At 44.7% G+C, this 14380-nt stretch overlaps 1 protein-coding gene across 1 annotated transcript in view; it reads right to left on the reverse strand.

The window, feature by feature from the left end:
* LOC124795572 (myosin light chain kinase, smooth muscle-like) overlaps positions 1 to 14380 on the reverse strand; it is a 1044560-nt gene that overhangs the window by 979272 nt on the left and 50908 nt on the right. Inside the window, exon 3 of the mRNA XM_047259644.1 lies at positions 13826 to 13937. Within this exon, the coding sequence (XP_047115600.1) occupies positions 13826 to 13937 (112 nt within the window). The remainder of the gene's footprint in view (positions 1 to 13825; positions 13938 to 14380) is intronic.

A 14380-nucleotide genomic window follows, 5' to 3' on the forward strand; every position in this document is an offset into this window, starting at 1 on the left:
GCGTGGTCGGCACTTGGATGGGTGACCGTCCATCCCGCCATGCGCTGTTGCCATTTTTAGGGGTGCACTCAGCCTCGTGATGCCAATTGTGGAGCTACTCGGCCGAATAGTAATGGCTTCGGTCAAGTATACCATCTTACGACCGGGAGAGCGGTGTGTTGACCCGACGCCCCTCCTATTCGCATCCTCCACTGAGGATGACACGGCGGTCGGATGGTCCCGGTAGGACACTCGTGACCTGAAGGTGCGGTGCTTTCTTTACAACTCTTATTCTGGAGGAAGCTTCCTCCAGTTGCTTCACCATCCCCTCTGCCTGTCCTGATGTTAGTTCACTGTGCTCGACAAGTCATTTCTCGTGACAGCTTTACAGATCTTGACATGACTGTATCCACATCAGTCGCAAAATTCTTCAGTTCTGTCATTGATTATGAGGATAAACGGATTAACAACTACGATATTGAGACTCTCAGAAACACCACCGGCCGGAGTGGCCGAGCGGTTCTAAGCGCTACAGTCTGGAGCCGCACGACTGCTACGGTCGCAGGTTCGAATCCTGCCTCGGGAATGGATGTGTGTGATGTCCTTAGGTTAGTTAGGTTTAAGTAGTTCTAGGGGACTGATGGCCTCAGAAGTTAAGTTCCATAGTGCTCACAGCCATTTTGAACCAGAAACACCACTTATCATTACCATTGGAAGACACTGTCCATTGAGGTCAACTACTCTTCCAAGTCATTTGCTGTTCCTAACAGAATTACGATGAAGTCGGCAAATTTCACTTTTTTGTGTTTCTTCTTCGTGTACTTCAGTTACCTTTCCACAATTCTCCTAGGATCCCTTTCCCGCTTGCTCAGTGTAGAGATTGAATAACGCCAGGGATAGGCAACAATTTTGTGTCACTAGCTTCTGGTCTCCCGCTTCCATGACCTTCGAGTCCGCAGGTCGTGGCCTCGCGGTTGCGTTCTCGCTTCCCCAGCACTAGGTCCCGGGTTCGATTCCCGGCGGAGTCAGGGATTTTCACCTGCCTCGAGATGACTGGGTGTTTGTGTTGTCCTCATCATTTATGATAGTGGCCAGCTTGGAGTGAGCAAAGGTTGGGAAATTGTGTGGGCGCTGATAACCGCGCAGTTGAGCTCCCAACAAACCAAACGTCATCATCATCATACAGTCTGTTACAAAAAGGTACGGTCAAACTTTCAGGAAACATTCCTCACACACAAGTAAAGAAAAGATGTTATGTGGACATGTGTCCGGAAACGCTTAATTTCCATGTTACAGCTCATTTTAGTTTCGTCAGTATGTACTGTACTTCCTCGGTTCACCGCCAATTGGCCCAATTGAAGGAAGGTAATGTTGACTTCGGTGCTTGTGTTGACATGCGACTCATTGCTCTGCAGTACTAGCATCAAGCAAATCAGTACGTAGCATCAACAGGTTACTGTTCATCACGAACGTGGTTTTGCAGTCAGTGCAATGTTTACAAATGCGGAGTTGGCAATTGCCCATTTGATGTATGGATTAGCACGGGGCAATAGCCGTGGCACGGTACGTTTTGTATCGAGACAGATTTACAGAACGAAGGTGTCCCGACAGGAAGACGTTCGAAGCAATTGATCGGCGTCTTAGGGAGCACGGAACATTCTAGCCTATGACTCGCGACTGGGGAAGACCTAGAACGATGAGGACACCTGCAATGGGCGAGACGATTCTTCGTGCAGTTGACGATAACCCTAATGTCAGCGTCAGAGAAGTTGCTGCTGTACAAGGTAACGTTGATCACGTCACTGTATGGAGAGTGCTACAAGAGAACCAGTTGTTTCCGTACCATGTACAGCGTGTGCTGGGACTATTAGCAGCTGATTGGCCTCCACGGGTACACTTCTGCGAATGGTTCATCCAACGATGTGTCAATCCTCATTTCAATGCAAATGTTCTCTTTACGGATGAGGCTTCATTCCAACATGATCAAATTGTAAGTTTTCAGAATCAACATGTGTGGGCTGACGAGAATCCGCACGCAATTGTGCAATCACGTCATCAACACAGATGTTCTGTGAACGTTTGGGCTGGCAGTGTTGGTTATGTCTTGATTGGGCCCCGTGTTCTTCCACCTACGCTCAATGGAGCACGTCATCATGATTTCATACGGGATACTCTACCTGTGCTGCTAGAACATGTGCCTTTACAAACACGACATAACATGTGATTAATGCACGATGGAGCTCCTGCACATTTCAGTGGAAGTGTTCGTACGCTTCTCAACAACAGATTCGGTGACCGATGAATTGGTAGAGGCGGATCAATTCCATGGCCTCCACGCTCTCCTGACCTCAACCCTCTTGACTTTCATTTATGGGGCCATTTGAACACTCTTGTCTACGCAAACCCGGTACCAAATGTAGAGACTCTTCGTGCTCGTATTGTGGACGGCTGTGATACAATACGCCATTCTCCAGGGCTCCATCAGCGCATCAGGGATTCCATGCGACGGAGGGTGGATGCATGTATCCTCGCTAACGGAGGACATTTTGAACAATTCCTGTAACAAAGTGTTTGAAGTCACGCTGGTACGTGCTGATTTGAAGAGAAGTAATAAAATGAGCTCTAACATGGAAAGTAAGCGTTTCCGGACACATGTCCACATAACATCTTTTCTTTATTTGTGTGTGAGGAATGTTTCCTGAAAGTTTGGCCGTACCTTTTTGTAACGCCCTGTATATGACCTTCGACTGTTAGGACAACAGAGTGCTTTCTGTACAAGCTGCAGCTGACTTTGACTTGGACATACTACTTTGTACACTGAGAGGCCGCACCTCGAGGAGCAGCGGTATTCAGTCCCGACTGTGAAGACGGAACGCCTGCTGGGTCGGAGTGGTGACGCGGGCCGCCGTGTGTGTTTGGCACGTCAGAGCGGCCCGCGGCGCGCGGCCTTGCCAGCGACGCCGCTAAAGTTAGCACCTGCTCGCCTGATTCGCCGACGTCCCGGGACACGGGCGTCGCACCGCACGCAACACGCACGCAACACGCACGCGCCACACCGCGCCACGCAAGTGCACACCCGTCGCCAACTCGCTCACCCTGCGTGCCTCAGCGGACACCTCCTTGCTGCATTACACTGATTATCATGACACAGCTGGAATCAATAAGGGCGAAACTAAAGAAATATACCGACACGATGTTACTGACATGGGAACCCCCCCCATCGCACCCCCCCTCAGATTTAGTTATAAGTTGGCACAGTGGATAGGCCTTGAAAAACTGAACACATATCAATCGAGAAAACAGGAAGAAGTTGCGTGGAACTGTGAAAAAAATAAGCAAAATATACCAACTGAGTAGTCCATGCGCAAGTTAGTCAACATCCAGGAAAATGTAAGCTCAGGAGCGCCGTGGTCCTGTGGTTAGCGTGAGCAGCTGCGGACCAAGAGGTACTTGGTTCAAATCTTCCCACGCGTGAAAAGTTTGCTTTATTCATTTTCGCAAAGTTATGATCCGTTCGTTCACTGTAATAAGTTTAGTGTCTGTGTTTTGCGATCGCACCGCAAAACCGTGGGATTAGTAGACGAAAGGACGTGCCGTTCCAATGGGAACCGAAAACATTTGATCGCAAGGGCATAGGTCAACCGATTCCTCCACAGGAAAACACGTCCGATACATTCTATACGACACTGGTGACGGCATGTGCGTCACATGACAGGGATATGTTGTCGACCCACCTAACTTGTACACTTGGCGAATGGGTAAAAAGATTCATGTGCCTTGCCCGATTTAGGTTCTCTTGTGGATGTGATAATCACTCCCGAAAGACGGACAGATAATAATTGTCTAAAAATAAAAAATTAAACTTTTCACTCGAGGGAAGACTTGAACCAAGGACCTCTGCGTCTGCAGCTGCTCACGCTAAGCATGAGACCACGGCGCTCCTGAGCTCACATTGTCCTTGATGTTGCCTGTCTTGCGCATGGACTACTCAGTTGGTATATTTTGCTTACTTCTTTCACAGTTCCAGGCAACTTCTTCCTGTTTTCTCGATTGATATGTGTTCAGTTTTTCAAGGCCTATCCACTATGCCAACTTATAACTAAATCTGAGGGGGGTGCGATGGGGAGGTCCCCTTGTCAGAAAGAGAGATCAGAATCCGGGTCATGCTCAGATTCCAAACTCACGAAATATTCATTACACTGCAGTTTGTTGAGTCCACTTCAGTTATTTTATATCAGTGAATCTGATTCAGTCGATATACACTGAAGTCCCGAAGAAAACTGGTACACCTGCCTAATACCGTGGAGGGCTCCCGCGAACACGTAGAATTGCCGCAACTCGGGTTGGTATGGACTTGACTAATGTCTGAAGTAGTGCTGGAGGGAACTGACACCATCAATCCTGCACAGCTGTCCATAAGTCCGTAAGAGCACGAGGGGGTGGAGATCTCTTCTGAACAGCACGTTGCAAGGCATCCCAGATATGCTCAATAATGTTCATGTCTGGGGAGTTTGGTGGCCAGAGGAAGTGTTTAAACTCAGAAGAGTGTTCCTGGAGTCACTCTGTAGCAATTTTGGACGTGTCAGGTGTCGCATCGTCCTGCTGGGATTGCCCAAGTCCGCCGGAATGCAAAATGGACATGAATGGGTGCAGGTGATCGGGCAGAATGCTTAAGTACATGTCGCCTGTTAGTGTTGTATCTAGACATACGGGGGTCCCATATCACTCCAGCTGCACACCCCTACACCATTACATAGCCTCCACCAGCTTGAATACCATTGCTGACATGCAGTGTCCATGTATTCATGAGGTTCTCTCCATAGCGGTACACGTCCATCCGCTCGCTAAAATTTGAAACTCGACCCGTCCGACCAGGAAACATGTTTCCAGTCATGAACAGCCCAATGTCGGCGTTGACGGCCCCAGGTGAGGCGGAAAGCTTTGTGTCGTACATTCATCAAGAGTACACGAGTGGGTTCAAATGGTTCAAATGGCTCTGAGCACTATGGGACTTAACATCTGAGGTCATCAGTCCCCTAGAACTTAGAACTACTTAAACCTAACTAACATAAAGACATCACACACATCCATGCCCGAGGCAGGATCCGAACCTGCGACCGTAGCGGTCGAGCGGTTCCAGACTGAAGCGCCTAGAACCGCTCAGCCACCAGCGGCCAGCTACACGAGTGGGCCTTCGGCTCCGAAAGCCCATATCGATAATGTTTCGTTGAATGGCTCGCACGCTGACACTTGTTGATGGCCCAGCACTGAAATCTGCAGCAATTTGCGGAAGGATTGCGCTTCTGTCACGTTGAACGATTCACTTCAGTACTCGTTGGTCCCGTTCTTGCAGGATCCTTTTCCGGGCGCAGCGATATCGGAAATTTGACGTTTTACCGGATTCCTGATATTCGCGGTATACTTGTGAAATGATCGTACGGAAAAATCCCCTCTTCATCGCTACCTCGTAGATGCTGTGTCCCATCGGTCGTGCACTGGCTATAACATCGTGTGCAAACTCACTTAAATCTTGATAACCTGCCATTGTAGCAGCAATAACTGATCTAACAAAAGCTCCAAATACTTTTTGTCTTATATAGGCATTGCCGACTGCAGCACCGTATTGTCTGTTTACGTATCTCTGTATTTGAATGTGCATGCCTGTACCAGTTCCTTTGGCACTTCAGTGTGTATCACTGAGTCTGATTCAGTTCATACGTATTCCTGTGGTAGGGTAAGAAATAGCTGACCATCTTTGCCATTCGACTGATGATACTATTCGGAATGGAGAACGTCGATTTGTTTCCTCGGAAGAAAAGTAGGGAAATGTACGCGATAATTGTCGGACGGTCTTGCAGGCAGTCTCAAATAGCTTAATAGTTTTTTACCTTTCAAATTTTAATTTGTGTAATTTTAAGACGTAAATTTAAATTCGTTTATACTAATTACAGTAAAATGGCAAACAAATTAGAATCCAAAGATAATGTGAGAACAGAAGAGATGGAAATACTCAACGTGAGTGCTCGTGAGTAAGAGATCCGGGTTCGAGTCCTGCTGTGGCACAAATTTTCTTTCGTCACGACATACGCGAGACAGCTTCTGTTACTGCATTGTGTAAGCGAATACGAAAGCGAAATTACATATTCTGCTTTAGGGAAACAAGTGTCACCTAGTTTATTTGTTTCCTATTTTTAAATTTTAAACTCACAGCACGACGCACGTCTAAAACACAGAAAGTAAATCAATTTTCTAGTGGATTAAGGAGAAACACAGGGTAAAGGACAACAACAGACGTACCTCCATGATACGCAGAAGATTGTGACCTTGTACAGTCGTACTGAACCTTTAAAAAAAAGACTGTTCCCTTGTAAGGTCGATGTCTTAGAAATTTGGTTTGGAGGCGGCATTGGAAATGTCGTACTAAAATGAATTTAGAATTTTGATGAATTTTTTTGCTATGGAAGGTGAACTATATTAAAGTATTTGTCGTCGTTAGAGAAAATACACAGACCGAGGCTGTTGAGTGAGAAGAAGCACGAGAAGTCTACCCAGCAGAAGGTATTAATCCCTGCATGCAGTCTCTACCTATATAAGCTCTAACTCTACCGATCAAATTATTTCTCAGAACACACTAGAGCTAGCGTGAATAATTGACTCTTTTGAAATCTGTTCATTATGGGCGAATGTACGTGATACATGTTATGAGCCCGTTGAAAGTAAACTGTGTGGATCGCAGACGACGTATTTGTAATGGCGTTCTTTGCTCTAGAAGATTGTTCCATCACATTCTCAGAACTGGACATCGTATATCTCATGCAGTTCGTGAAGGCGAGTGACGTGGTGTTGCAGCCTGACGGGAACTGACATTTACGTAACACAGAACAGAGCCCTATGTTCTCAACACCGGTTGCATTTCGAGTCGGTAAAAATATCCCACAAGGATGTCTCCTATTAGCAGCACTAAGAGGCTTTGTTTGTTTGACAAAACAGGTGTTTCTTCTCCGTTTGTCGAAAACAACCACAAAAAATGTCACTATCAGACAGCTAAGCACGTCAAAAAATGTACTAGTTTTGCAAAGAAATTACAGTTTACGCATGGCAAACGAAAATTCGTAATGTGGTAGCTCAACTCTCTTCGGAGACGAATTGTAGAAATCCCTGAATTACAGCCGGCCTTATGATGGTCGTCCAAGTTAAATGTATTAGCGCTCAGCTATAAAATCGATCTAAACAAAGGATCACAACCTTGGTTTGATTCGCCAGACAGGATTAAAATCGTCAGCACTTCTGTACTATTAACAAATGCCTAGAAGTAATAAAATTTCCTTGAACACTCTCCCAGATTCGACCAGTAGACTGCGAAATGAACACCGCGAACAGTCACTACGTCACGTCCAGTAGGTGTCTAGCACCTCCGTAGACAATCTCCTCCAAAAACAAAATAGGGCAACGCTGCAAAGGAAACAGGAAAACGGGTCGCACACAAAAGCACCACACTGAAATTTCCACGTAAACAAAAGTAATTTACTGGCTTGCATTCAGCTGGTTACTGGATGCGCATTCTGTACCTGCCGAGCTCGGGCACCCTCACAAACTAGCAGCACTCCCCCAGGAAACCGAAGATGCCTCAGTCAGAATTTGAGGCCCGCGCACCGAAACGCTCTTTCGCGTTCTTGCAAGCTTAATAAATTCACGTCGAAAAACCAGCTCCACCCTATTCTTGACTTCTATCGACTCCTCTGTTCAACGAGCTCCAGACCACTCCACAACATTATTTTACACCCACGCCTTTTGTCAATCAGCAGAAAGTACTGTATCTACTTCCTTTTAAACTTCACAGAAGTTCTCCCATGTACCCCTGTGGACTAGCACTCCTCGAAGAAAGGATACTGTGGGGACATGGCTTAGCCACGGCCTCGGGGAATGAATTTTCATTCTCCAGCAGAGATTGCGCTCGTCTGAAACTTCCTGGCAGATTAAAACTGTGAGCCGAATAGGGACTCTAACCTGGGACTTTTCCCTTTCGTGGGCAAGTGCCTTCCCCCTGAGATATCTGTGCGCGACTCAGGACCTGGAGGAAGTAAAGGTGTGACCGTTACACAGTCGGTCGCGACAAGACCAGTGCTTTTGTGATCTCCGGAATGGATCGTCTCAGTTCTATCTGCTCGGAACCATTTACCACATGCGTGACTGACTTACGGACGATCAGGACAAGATCTGACGTAATGGTGACTATAAGTCACACCCATGCGTTCTGTTCTGTAGATACCCATCTAGTATAAAAGTAGGAAGAAACGCACGGTAATGAACATAAAGCAGAATTAAGGTAAAGAAAAACGTGAACGTACTGAGAACAACAGGAGAGCGAGAGAGTGAGTGGGCGGCGAATTTAAGGAGCGGACTTAAGTCATAATAAGTCAAGACAGAGGTAAGTAGCTATAGCTATTGTGATACATTTTAGGATACATTTCTGGGCGCAGACAGAACGTCAGTGGCAAGAAGGCGGAAGACGCAGTGCGACAATGAAGAGACACTCGGTGTGGATGAGATCGACTGGTTGACCTGTTAACCACTGCCAAAAGTCGTGCAGGTGGTGTCTGCGGCTGTGCGTCTCTGTTCCGCTAGAAAAGAATGCCATGAAACATCCGAAGAGCGCTCAGAAAGCGTGACCGGCTGGTCATTTGGCATCCACGCACGCAACGGGGATCGCAGCCACTTGTCTGAAGCCAAATGCTGAATGGGCACCCAGGGCTAATCGTCGTTCCTTTGCTCTTGCTGCGTCTTACAGCTTTCATTCTTAAGCACGTCTCAGCAGCGCAACTACTTGATTTTGAACGTGTTCGCACCGAGCAAAAATGGATGCACCAATACATTGCTGTTTCTTTCCCAATTTTCCTAAGTTGTCATCCCATTGGGCACTATATTCAGCTCACATGCCTATTTATCAGTGACATGTATGACACTATATGCTATTCCACCCAATGAATGGTCTGAATAACCTATTTGTTTTTCAACTTCCCGTTTCCTTGTAATTTACATTCGCATTCAAGGGCATATTCCACAAGCAACTGTACGGTGTATATGGAGTGTAAAGAATGAATTAGTATAGCTAGTCCACCCATTCCGCTCTCGGGTGAGGCAAGGAAACCACGACTATCTGCGCACCTCTGAGTAAGCTTCAGTTCCTCTAATTTTGCAGTGTTGTTACTTACGTGGGACATACGTATAGAAAGCAGTAGTAATACGTTCTTTCATTTCTCTCGGAAGGTTGGATCTCACACGTAATCCTTAGAAAACGGTACCTTTGTTTTACCGTGTCCGAATAACATTTGTTGAACATACTCGTATGTACGACAATATTGCTCTCAATAAATAATGCTCTTTCTTATTCTTCCCCATATTTTGTGTCATTTCTGTTTGATAAGGTATAAAAAAAGAGGGAAAACACTCAAAAGTGAGTCGGACAATTGTTTTATAAGCGGTCTCCTTCTAAGATAAGGAATACTTTACAAGAGCGTTCCAAAATTCTCCGCAACCCAGTTCTTTTCATAGGTGTCTGAATTTTTGCGAATGACTTTCTCTAATCACTGATGTTTGAATCAAACGATACCGTTGTTTAAGTCCATGCGCATTTCCTAATGCAGTGAGTCAGCTGGGCAGTCTCCCTGATACAGTCACCCCATTCAAAATCATTTAATGCAACACGTACTTTTCAATAAAATTCCAACATGTATCAAACCAACGTCTTACCAGGAGCTGGAGGGGAACATAAATCGTTAATGTCACTAGTAATTCAATGTGAATGGTAGTAGAACCCTTAACCGATCACAATCTGAATAATGCCAACAAGATTACTGCAGGTGTTGCAAATACAGACCAGGAACAAGTGCTGCATGCGTTGCAAACACACGTCCCCACAGCGACGAGGCACTAGGCAGCGTGTACTTAAGTGACCTGCGGTGCTGGTCCATTACTCGTCGTTATTCTTTAAAATAAGTGTCCCTTATAGGAATCACACGTGACTATTGGTCTGTATGTACTGGTATCGTAAAGTACACTCCATACATCAGGTCACAACACACGCCCTCGCAATATAATCCAGCGACATGTGCGTGGAAAGTACATAGTCCTATGATGCAGCCTGACAAAATGCTCTCCACTTCAGAGGAGTAACATATATAACATGCTCGCTACAGGCAATACGCTAAAGGGTGTCGCACAACGTCTGCATGGCTTGGATTACTTGTAAAGAAACGGCTTGCAGGAAATCATTCAGTGACGTGTGGTCGCTATCAAGGGATTTTGTTCATCCTTGTTCAAAACAATACCGATACTGATGCACGTGCCCTTGCACGGAAGACCAACATCATCATGGGATCTCGTACCTGGACACTGCACAACCATCGGTAGTTACCGCGTCACCTGCAACTCAATGGTCATAGTTTTGTCCTGCATGAACCATTTTATGACGAAAATGACGCTGCCTTTTTAGTAAATAAGCTATTTTTGCACGGGTCACGTTTCCACAAAGGTGTAATTAATCATCACAAGACGGACTGCTGGAGGAGGATTTACCTCCACTCTGGATGTCAGACAGTTTCACGATGACAGGCAGTGGGATCGTTCGTGATTTCCTCTCTAGTCTCAGTTTTTCGACCATCATCTAACTCAAGCAGCGATAGTTACGATTTCTTAAAGATGAGCTCCCTCTTTTGTTTGAACATGTTCCACTACTAAACCGCAAAAAATTTCAACATAATTGGCCTCCAGCGTTTTTCCAGAGTCAGCAACTATGCTTTTTATCCTGGTAACCGGGTACGAAAGAGTTTACTTGTCCTATGCCCAGCGATATCGTTTGATGTTACTCCAGTCGAAATTTTAGGAGAACATTAGTTTGGATGTCGGAAAAGCGGTAGGAACACGCAAGACAGTACAACGCCCACAATTCATCTTAGGAGATTGGTTTAATAAAGGCAAACCCACACTTCTGTCATTTGTAGATTTAGAATACGTTTTTGACCATTTTGAATGGAAAAGTCAGTTCTAAATTATGATACTACTCGCGATAAAATACACGCAGCGAAGAGCTATGTACAACACTTACAAATTCGTGAGTGCAGTTATAATTGTCCATGGCATGAAAGGAAGGTGGCGGTTGAGGAGGGAGTGAGGTAGAGTTGGAGACTGTGTCTCGTGTTTTTCAATCGGAATCATGAGCAAGAGGCAAAATAAGCTAAGGAGAGGTCAGGAAAGGTGAATTAAAGTTCAGACCGAAGACGTAAAAACAAGAATAATGGAACGTGTCGAATCACATGCTAAGAAAATTAGCTTTGGAAATGACTAGAAGTAGTAAATGGGTTTTGCTATTTGGGCAGTAAAATGAACGAGAATGGCCCAAGTAGAGGTGATACAAAATGTAGACTGGCAATAGCAAGACAGGCTTTCTTGAGAAAGAGAACTGTATATAACCTTCTAACATAAATTTTAGTTTTAGGATATCTTTTCCGAAAGTGTTTGCTTGGAGTATAACCTCACGTGGAAGAGAAATGTTGACGGTAAATAGCTCCTTCGAGAGGAGAATAGTATATTTTAAAATATGGCGCTGCAGAAGAATGCTAAAGATTATATGGACAGAGCCAGTAAGAAATGAACAAGCACTGAATCGAATTAGGGAGGAAAGAGCGTCTTAGTAGAACTTGACTAAAAGAAGTGAACACTTGATAGGACACACGCTGAGCCATCCTGTAACAGTCAATTTGGTAACGGTGAGCGGTGTAGAGGGATACCAAGGATTAGTTAAACACAGGATGAATCGAATGTACAGAGCAATAACTAAACAGATACGATCATACTTGCACAAGGTAAGCTAGTGTGCACTGATGCGTCTAGGCAGTCACAGACAAAAAAAAGAAGAAAAAAAAAACTGGAAATGTTGGAACCTGCCGCTTTGTCCTTTAAAGTAGTGCGCTGCTCTTTATTCACGACGGTGATAATTTCGAACAAGTGGTTGAGTCAGAGATGTAGCTAAGGGACGTCGTGATACGTCTTCCTTAATCAGAGCTCCATAGGCTACGACAACATACAAAATCTCTTTCCGAACAAAGTAAACAAAACTGTACTTGGAAATGAAATTTCGCCAGTACTTATGTGGCTTACAAGCCTCCTTAGACTCTGGTTCTATGCACTACACTATCTTGAAGCGTACCCATGTCAAATAAATTGCTCCTTTCATGACTGCCACTGGGGCTGTCCCGGTGATACAGCAAATTCAGCAAGTCTTCATGTGTACTTGCTGTAATTTTGTTCTGTTATTCGTGTTTATGCTTGTATTATGAGTTCGTTAGGTTTCCATTGTAGAAATAAAATGGACTAACGATTTACGGAGTCTTCTAGAAGTAAACAGGCCAACACCTCCGTCTGTTGAGCGAAGTCGATGTGTGAAGTACTACTACAAACTTGCATAAAAGTGAATTGAAAGGGCTGCAACAATACACAGGCCAGTCAACGATATTCTACAGGACTTGTGGCAAGGTGAAACAATTTTTTACCGAAGGTAATAATATCGCCTTTCAGTGTCGTACTGGATGCTCAGGTCAACACAGGTATGGGCAGTACAGCAGCCAGACAGAAACAGAAAATTACGTGGGCAAAGGTGTCTTTGAAAGAATCGTTCTGGCATTCACACACGGAAAAAGTAAATCAGGAGAGGACGACGAAGACGTGACACGAGTCCAGTGTTTTACCCATTGAGCAACCTGACAATTTTATTATTTTATTTTTCTGTGCTTCTTCCATCTCGATGTTAGCGACAGCACTGTTACCGAACGTTCTCACAAAGCTAGTGACATTGCCAGTTGTGTTCTTTACTAAAAAACAACTACAAGAATTTTAACCCTTCAGGGAAGCGTTTTTATTTTCAGGTATGAGTTGGCGCAAAAAGAGAAATACATCTTTCTTACTACAGATAAAGGCCAGAGCAGAGTTGTTCCTCATAAGGTATGTGTGAACAATTACGAACTTCAGTGACAAAAAAAAGTACCAATCAACTTCAGAATTTTCTACAAAAATAATGGACAATCATAAATTTGAGTAAAACAAAACCTATCCAGAACACAGGAACAAGGAACAAGACGTAGAATTTTTCTATAGGGTTTTCGGAATTACACGGATAATGGAATCCGCTCTACCATTAATGTCCACGCATTTGTCACTTACTGAGTATCGACACTAATATAGAATATTAATATTGTAACAGTTTAGGAATGCGTGACCTAGGAACATACTGATGATTTTATAATGACGTTACTGACAGATAGTCGAAGTTCAAAGTGGTAAACGGAAGAAATGGGGCTGATATTTGTCAAGAAGGTAAATAGTTTTCTTCTGTGACACTTTTCGAAATTGATCCAAATATTTAAGAGAGTCATTGCAGAACTGCAGAGAGCTTGTGATGAAATAATTCTTTACGACCTATCGAGTTCGATCATTTCATCATCTAAAGGTATGATAATTTTCTTTCTGTGGAGTGTATTGGAATGAAATCCATCCTGTGTGAATGTGTACAGTGTTTTTTGCTGTCAATAATGTTTATAGTACTAGTACTAATGGTACTGACTGCAGGTAAACCTGGAGAAATTGGCACATGATGGTTTTCATTTTAATTTACGCCAAAGTAAAAACACCGGAATTACAGGCCACTGTAAATAATTTTATGATACCCGATTTCGTAGCTGTTGGCGGCTCTGAAATGAGAATACTGGTTTTCAAATATTTATGAGCTGCAGAAAACAAACTGCTAAAAACCCTTCTGTTAGAGTGCAAAACAAAGCCCTCGATGCGTTCTTACCTTTCCGCCTTTCTCTCTCCTCAGAATCCCTGATGTCCCTGAGGATCTCTTCGGTGGTGTCTCGCAAACGTGACTCTGCTCCTGGTGTCAAAGAACGGGCTCTCTGTCTGACCTGAAACAGAAAGTTTCGTGTACAACCCGAAGATTACTCACGTGATGTAAGTAGCACTGTACAAAAGTATGTACGAGGGGCGTGCAGTAAGTAATGCAACACTCCTTTTTTCGGCCACTTTCGGATGAAAAAATGTAGAACATCGTGGAATATCCCCGCTTCAGCCCCTGTAGTTTCATGAAATTCCGATAGGTGGCGGCGTATATGCAGCCTTCAAAATGGTGTCTGTAACGGAGATGTCTCCTAGCAGAGAGCTGTCATTGAGTTCTTTTGGCGGAAAATCAGAGCATCGCAGATATTTATAGACGCCTGCAGAATGTATACGGAGACATAGCAGAGGACAAAAGCACGTTGAGTCGTCGGGCGAGGCGTCTGTCGTCATCGCAACAAGGACGCGCAAACCTGTCCGATCTCCCGCATGCCGGCCGGCCGCACACTGTTGT

This window comes from Schistocerca piceifrons, chromosome 4 (assembly GCF_021461385.2).
Source record: "Schistocerca piceifrons isolate TAMUIC-IGC-003096 chromosome 4, iqSchPice1.1, whole genome shotgun sequence".
In the NCBI taxonomy this organism is placed as follows: Eukaryota; Metazoa; Arthropoda; class Insecta; order Orthoptera; family Acrididae; genus Schistocerca; species Schistocerca piceifrons.